Genomic DNA, 6788 nt, shown 5'->3' with positions numbered 1-6788 from the left:
GGGGAGGGCCCCGGGGGTGGTCCTGGGCTCGGAGGGTCCCGGGCGTTGTTCCCCAGCCACAGTTACCCCCGGCGAGCGCGCCCCCGACGCCACGGCTCCCTCCCGCGGCTGGACGCGCCCGAGGGTACTCCCCTGGGGCCCCCCCTGCGCCCCTCCTTCGGCAGCACCCACTGGATGCTGGAGAGCACCGTGTGACGGGGAGGGGGGGCGGTTGGACCCCCGCCGGGACCAACCCCCGCCCCTCGTTCGGCAGCAGCCACCTGCTGGGGGGCGGTGGGGGCAAAAGGGGGCTATGGGGGTGCTGCGGTGGCTCGGGTCGACCCCCAGGGTGTCCTGGTGCAGCTCTGGGTGCTCCTGGGGACCCCCGGGTGGTCCTGGGTGACCAAAGGCGCCCCTGGGTGCTCGTAGGGACCCTGGGGGCGGCCCTGGAGACCCCTCAGGTGCTCCTGGGAGTCCCAACGCCCCCCCGGTGCACCCTTGGGTGCCCGCATGCAGCCCCGGCCCCCCCGGGGACCCCATGTGCCATCGGGACCCCGCAAGTGTCCCCTGGACCCCCCTCCCGCCCTGGGGGCACCTGTATGCAACCTTGACCCCCCCGTGGGCACCCGGGGGGGGACCCACACCTGGGACTTGTGTGCGCCCCGACACGCGAGGGGTAGTCTGGAAACTTGTTCCCCCTGCCCCCTCCAAGCCCGGGGCAGGACAGCCCCCGGGAATCTGTGACAAGCGTGTGCCCCCCCCTCCCCCCCCATTCCTCCACACAGGACACACACCTGGGACATGTGTGTGCGCCCTAAAATGTGTGTGCCCCCCCAAGACACGCGTGGAGGGGGTGTCCCCGGAACTCGCGTGTGCCCCCCCTCCCAGCCACGCGTGTGCCCGGCGTGCCCCCCCCGCGGTGCCTTCGGCCGGGCCGGCGGGGCCAGGGGGGCCCCGCACACGCCACTGACATGTCTGCACAGATGACACGAGACCCGCAGCCCCCCAAACCCCCCCCGGGGAGGGGGCAAAGGGGGGGGCTCCCAGGAGGCCTGGGCCCCCTCCCCGATGTGTCCCTTTCCCTCCCCCCCGTGGCCTCTGAACCCCCTCAACTCGGCCCGGGGGCTCCTATCTGGCTGGTCTGGATAACCCTGGGGGGGCCCCCCCAGCCCCCCCATTCTCATTTCCCCCTTTCCTCGCTGCCCCAACCTTCCCCCCTGTTTGCCCGCCCCCTCCGAAAACCACCACCCCCAGTTTACCCCTGCCAGCCGCCCCCCCGGCCCCCCCCGCAGTGTTTAACACGAGTTTTTACATTAAAAACCTGTGGCCCCCCCGGGGCAGAAACACGTGTGTGAATGGGCGGGGGGCGGTGTCTTGAGGGGCCCCTCTGGCAGAGGGTGGGTCAGCCCTGTCTGGGGGGGGTCCCCTGTGTGCTAGGTGAGGTCCCTTGTCTGTTGTTGGGGGTCTCCGCCTGGAGGGGTTCCCTCTGACCACACAGGGGGGTTTCGAGCCCCCTCCCCGAGACTCCCCCACCCCGTCCGCCCCTCCCGCCATGTAGGCGGGGCCGAGATATGCTAATGAGGCATCAATCCCCGCTCCTACCTGCGGTTGCCATGGAGACCTCCGAGGGGAGATCGGCGGTGCCGTGACAGGGCGTGGCGTGGACTCATTAATATGCAAATAAAGGCGGGGCCACTGCTTGCGGGGCACATGGGCCCCATCCCGGCCTTGGGTGGAGGGGACACACCAAGCGGGTCACCTGGGTCCCTTCCCAGAGGGGGTGGGGGGAGGTCCTGGTGGGGACAGAACACCTGAGGCCCTCTCTGGGGTCAGGAGTGGTCCCAGACACTTGGGTCCCTTCTGAGGGGCTGCACGCTTTGGGAGGTCCTGGTCCCATCTTGGGCAGGCTGCAAACTTTGGGGGGTCCCAGGGGGATGGAGGGGGGGCACAGGACACCTGTGTCCCTTCCCATGAGGGGTGTGCCATGACCTTGGGGACACTCACACACCTGTGTCCCTTCCTGGGAGTGGGGGGGGGGTGGTGTGGAACGTGCACACCTGTGTCCCCTCCCAGGTGTGTCCCCGCCGCCCCCCCCCCCCCCCGTGGCCTTGGAGGCTCAGGTATATACAGGGGGCCTTTGGCGCCCGGGAGGCCTCCGCGATGGCGTCGGCGCTGCTGGTGACACTGGTGGCTTTGGTGGCCGTGCTGGGTGGCGGGGTGGAGGCCCAGTGCCCTGCCCCTGCCGACCTGCGCCCAGTCAACGGCACCCGCATCTGCGCCCTGCTCTACAAGGACAACAGCCCCTACTACGACCAGTGCTGCGCTGGCGACGTGCTGGTGGTGGAGCCGAACAGCGACGTGCCCTACATGCCCCGCGGGTGGTCCGGCCACGCCTCCTCACTCGTGGTGGGCACCCGCTGCGAGCTCAACGTGTGGTCGCGCAAGGGCAAGAAGGGCAACACGCGGCGCTTCAGCTCTGGCGCGGTGCCGCGGCTGCAGGAGGTGCGCCGGGGGCTCTTCGGAGACTGGAACGATGAGATCCGTGGGTACTACTGCACCTGCAAGTGAGGGCGCGGCTGCACGGGCAGGGGGGAAGAGCCGGGGGGAACAACGTGTCAACAGGGGTCATCGCGAGTCAACGTGAGCCAAACGGGGGCCAATATGAGTCAGTGTGGGCCGGAACACAGCAAAGTTAACCAAGATGGGCCAAAGGGAGTCAACATGGGCCAACGCAAGTCAACGCGAGTCAACGTGGGCCAAGTCACACCAACGCGGGCCAACACATGACAACGAAGGCCAAGACAAGTCAACCTCGGCCAATGTGAGTCAACACAAGTCAACATGGGCCATGCCCCGCCCCTTGTGAGCCCACACGTGTCCCATGAACTGACACGTGTCGACATGGCCATGACCTGTCCCTGCCCCCTCTCCTGCAGCCAATAAAGCCCTGAGGCAGCAGCAGCTCCTGCCTGGGGGTTGTTTTATTGGGGGGGTCACCAGTCCTCCCTCCTGGGGGTCTTTGAGTGGGCAGAAGGGGGATCCCCACACCCCACAGGCCGTGATTCCCCATTTCCCCCAGTGGGGATGCAGGGGGTGCCCGCAGGTGTGTCCCCCATGCAAAGAACCACACGGCACACGGGGGGCTCCAAAAGGACACGTGTAATTTGGGGGGGCCCCGTGTCCCCCCTGGGGCCCCCCCGTCCCACGCGGTACAAAACCCAACGATATAAATATCACTTTGTTAAAAAACAAAATGGGGGAGGGAAACCAACAAAAAAACCCAAAATCAACAAAAACAGGGGGGGAGGGCCAGGGGTGGACCCCAAATCAGTAGTGTGGTGGAGGGGACTGTAGTTTTGGGGACCACTTCCCCTATGGAGATGGAGGGGGGCCACATCCCAGTGCCCGATGGGGTTAGAAAAAGGGGTTAAAAGAAACAAAAAAAGAGGGAAATGCCCCAAAATGGGTCCCAAAGGGAGGGGGTACTGGGGTGAGGCCAAGTGTAGCCCAAGTCTCTGACAGGAATGGGAAAGAAGGGGAGCACCAGGATGAGCCCCCCATCCCCCAAAATCGCTGCTTGGGGGAGGGTACTGGGATGAGCCCCTGCACCCTCAAATCTCCAGGATGATGCCCCCCCTCCAACCTCTAGATCTCTGCTAGGGGGGGCCCACGGCACTGAGTGCCCCCCCCCAGCTCAGTAGTACAACTTTGGGAGGCCGGTGCTCCTTGCCAGCACCCCACCAGTTATGTCCCAGTGCCGCTCCAGTTCAGGGGTGCCAGTGAGGAGGAGGAGGCCGGGGGGGTCTCCCCCCTCCACAGGGGAGTCTCACCGGAGCCGGTGCTGCCGCATGAGGGGGACGATGCAGGCTGGGGGGCCCGCGACCCCCAGGAAGGGGTGTCGGAGCAGCTCTGGGGCGCTCGCCCGCTGCGCCGGGTCCCGCACCAGCATCCGCTCCAGGAACCCCTTGAGGGAGGGTGACACCTGGGGGGGAGGGGGAGCAGAGGGGGGATCAGATATCCCAGGGATTCCCTGAGAGTGGGGACCTCCCCTCTCCAAGTTACCTTGTGGCCGTTCTTGAGCCGGGGGGGGAGGTTGTCACGGATCAGCTTCATGGCCTTGAGGGGGGGCTCGTTGAAATAGGGGGGCTCCCCATCCACCATCTCAATCACCATCACACCCAGCGACCAGATGTCCACCTGGTGAGGGGTGGGGCGCCAAAAAAAGGCAGGGGGGCTTAAAGGTGAGGCCACTCAGAGCTCCTCAAATCCACTCTGTGCACCCCTAAACCCACCCTAAACCCTGTGCCCACCCCATAACCCCCTAGCCTCACCTCTGGGCTGTAGGACAGGTGGGAAATGAACTTGGGATTCCACAGACACCCCAAACGCCCCCAAACCCACCCTGTGCCCTCAAGCCCACCCCATAATCCCCCAGCCCCACCTCTGGGCCGTAGGGCAGGCGGGAGATGAGCTCAGGAGCCATCCAGTACGGAGTCCCCACCAGAGACTTGCGCCGCGGCACTTCCTTGTTCACTTGGGCGCAGAACCCAAAATCCGAGAGTTTCACCTGTGAATGGAGTCAGAGGCAGTTGGGGCTGGGGACAGGGAGTGCTAAGGGGTGCAGGGGGGTTTTGTGGGGGGAGGGAGGCTGTACCCGCCCGTCGTGCGTGAGGAGGATGGAGTCGCTCTTGATGTCGCGGTGGATGACGCCCTGGGCGTGGAGCACGGCAAGCGCCCGCAGCACAGACAGGCACACGGCCGCGATCTGCTCCTCTGTCATCCTGCACATGGGGGAGGGGGGGTCAGGGGGATGTGGGAGAGCACAGGAGGCATCCAGGGAGAGGGAACCAGGGGTACCTGGTGTGGGTGACGATGTCGGTCAAGGCACCGCCCTCCAGGAACTCCATGACCACCCAGAGCTCGTCGCCCACCAGGTAACTGTTGTACATCTCCACCACGTTCTCGTGCTGGTAGTCCCGCATGATCACCACCTGCGGGGGGGAACCCGGAGCTGGGACCCCTGAGACCTACCCAGCACCGCCGGAGGGAGCTCCGGGGGAGCCCCCTCTCCCCTCACCTCATTGAAGAGGAGCTCCCGCCGCTGCTGCTTGCGCAGGTCCATCTTCTTGACGGCCACGAGCTTGCCGGAGCCGCGCACGGTGGCGATGCACACGATGCCCGTGGAGCCCTCCCCAATCTTGATGAAGTTGTCCAGGTACGTGCGGGGGTCCCCGGGGTCCACCACCATCTGCAGCGCCGCCCGGAACTGCTCATGGGAAACGCGCTGGGGCCCCCCTGGGGCAGGCGGGGGCCCGGGGGGCCGCACAGCGGGAGGGTCCGGCCCAGGGGGCGGTGGTGGCTCTGGGGCCTTGGGGCGTGGGGGGCCAGGGGCGTGGGAGGAAGAGGAGGAGCCGGGACCGCCAGGGCCACCAGTGGGGACCGGCCCATTGGGCGTCACCTCCTGTGGGCGTCCCGGCCGATGCTCTGCCTGAGAGAAGAGGGGGACAGAGGGGTCAGCCTCCCAAAATCCCACAGGATATGTGCCCCGGAGTGTTGGGAGCCAACACTGAGGCCTTCAGCCAGAAGCCAAAGGAAAGGTCTGAGTGAGGAAGAGGAAGGTGCTCTGGAGCCGAGGATGCAGCACTGGGAAGGACAGGGCAGCTGCAGAAGCCTTTGGCATGGCCTGATCCCCACCGGAGCATGGGAGCTGTGAGAAAGAGGAGCAAAGAGGACACTTCCAAGGAAGAAGAGGAAAAAGCAAAGCGAAGAAGAGGATGAAAGAAAAGAAAGGTGCTCTGCTGCCAAGGACATGGCACCAGAAAGGTGGTGGATTCTAGTGCAGCCATGAGAACACGAGAGTAACCAGTTCCAAGCAAGAAGAGAAAACTGAGAGTGAGGTAAAAAGAAAAAGAGAAAGAAAAAGAAAACAAAACTGCTCTGACGCCAAGAACATGGCACCAGGAAGGGAGGCAGGTGGATCCCACTGGAGCCATGAGGAAGAGGAGCAGAGAAGCCGCTTCCAAGGAGGAAGAGGACAAGCAGTGAGGAAAAGAAAAAAAGAGAAAGCTGCTCCGGTATCAAGGACATGGCACTGTGAAGGGAAGCAGGTGGCCTTTGGCACACACTCACCCCGCTGGAGCCGCGAGGAAGAGGAGCAGAGGCGCGGCTCCCGAAGAACAAGAGGAGGATGAGGAAGAGGAGGAAGAGCCTGGGGCGGGACCCCCCTTTACCTGGGCGGGGGGGCCCCGGGCGGGGTCGGTGTCAGCGCGGGGGTAGGTGTGGAAGGGGCGTCCAGGCTGCGGCGCCGTCTTCGGCCCCGCTCCGGGAGCGCCGGGAATGTCGGGGGGCCGCAGGTCAGGCCCCGAGAGTGGGCGCTGCTCGCGGGCGGGGGGCCGGGGGGGTCCCTCGCCAGCCGAGCTGGACTTGGGGCGCTTCTCCTCCCACCGCAGCCCCCCGGGGGCGGGCGCGGTCGGGGGGTCCCGCTCGGCCACACCTTTGGGGGATCTTGGCTCTGGCTCCCCCCGGCCCCCCCGACGGCTCTTGCCAGCGGGGGCCAGGCCGTTCTCTGGGCACGGGGGGGCCCGGGGGGGGCAGGGGGGGCTGTCCCGGCGCAGGGAGTTGGAGCGGGACACGGACACAGCCTCCAGCTCGTCCAGAAGCCACGCCAGGGTCCCGTCCCGGCCCCCGGGAGTCCCATCCCGGGGGGCCTTGGAGCCGCGAACAATGGGCTGCGGGGAGGGAGGGGGGAACAGAACACAGGGAAAACGGGGAGAAAAGGAAAAAAAAAAACAACGAAAAATGAAATGGAA

General features: G+C 65.9%; 3 protein-coding genes across 4 annotated transcripts in view; 2 read left to right on the top strand and 1 right to left on the bottom strand.

Moving 5' to 3' along the window:
- The window catches only part of LRFN1 (leucine rich repeat and fibronectin type III domain containing 1), a 5721-nt gene extending 4398 nt beyond the window's left edge, over window positions 1-1323 (top strand). Inside the window, exon 4 of the mRNA XM_027909248.1 lies at window positions 7-1323. Within this exon, the coding sequence (XP_027765049.1) occupies window positions 7-195 (189 nt within the window). The 3' untranslated portion in view covers window positions 196-1323. The remainder of the gene's footprint in view (window positions 1-6) is intronic.
- Window positions 1324-1925: 602 nt separating this feature from the next.
- Window positions 1926-2620, top strand: SYCN (syncollin). The gene has a single exon (XM_027909246.1). It carries the CDS (start codon window positions 2140-2142, stop codon window positions 2545-2547), a length of 408 nt encoding a protein of 135 aa, XP_027765047.1. The 5' UTR covers window positions 1926-2139; the 3' UTR covers window positions 2548-2620.
- An 871-nt stretch (window positions 2621-3491) lies between these two features.
- PAK4 (p21 (RAC1) activated kinase 4) overlaps window positions 3492-6788 on the bottom strand; it is a 6645-nt gene continuing 3348 nt past the window's right edge. The window contains exons 3-9 of one of the 2 annotated variants that reach the window (XM_027909241.1): window positions 6210-6707; window positions 5057-5467; window positions 4837-4970; window positions 4634-4760; window positions 4421-4546; window positions 4042-4176; window positions 3492-3961 (exon numbers count right to left, since the gene is read on the bottom strand). In XM_027909241.1, coding sequence (XP_027765042.1) covers window positions 3806-3961; window positions 4042-4176; window positions 4421-4546; window positions 4634-4760; window positions 4837-4970; window positions 5057-5467; window positions 6210-6707 — 1587 coding nt within the window. In that variant the 3' untranslated portion in view covers window positions 3492-3805. The remainder of the gene's footprint in view (window positions 3962-4041; window positions 4177-4420; window positions 4547-4633; window positions 4761-4836; window positions 4971-5056; window positions 5468-6209; window positions 6708-6788) is intronic. The other variant, XM_027909242.1, reaches the window with a different exon arrangement.

The sequence above is a fragment of the Empidonax traillii genome, unplaced genomic scaffold (genome assembly GCF_003031625.1).
Source record: "Empidonax traillii isolate 1590-97213 ecotype Southwest subspecies unplaced genomic scaffold, ASM303162v1 scaffold2014:size53829, whole genome shotgun sequence".
Taxonomy (NCBI): Eukaryota; Metazoa; Chordata; class Aves; order Passeriformes; family Tyrannidae; genus Empidonax; species Empidonax traillii.
This window is presented reverse-complemented; position numbering and strand designations above follow the sequence as displayed.

Excerpts from the sequence above, each read along its gene's own strand:
- SYCN (XM_027909246.1), top strand. The coding sequence starts at position 2,140 with ATGGCGTCGGCGCTGCTGGTGACACTGGTGGCTTTGGTGGCCGTGCTG.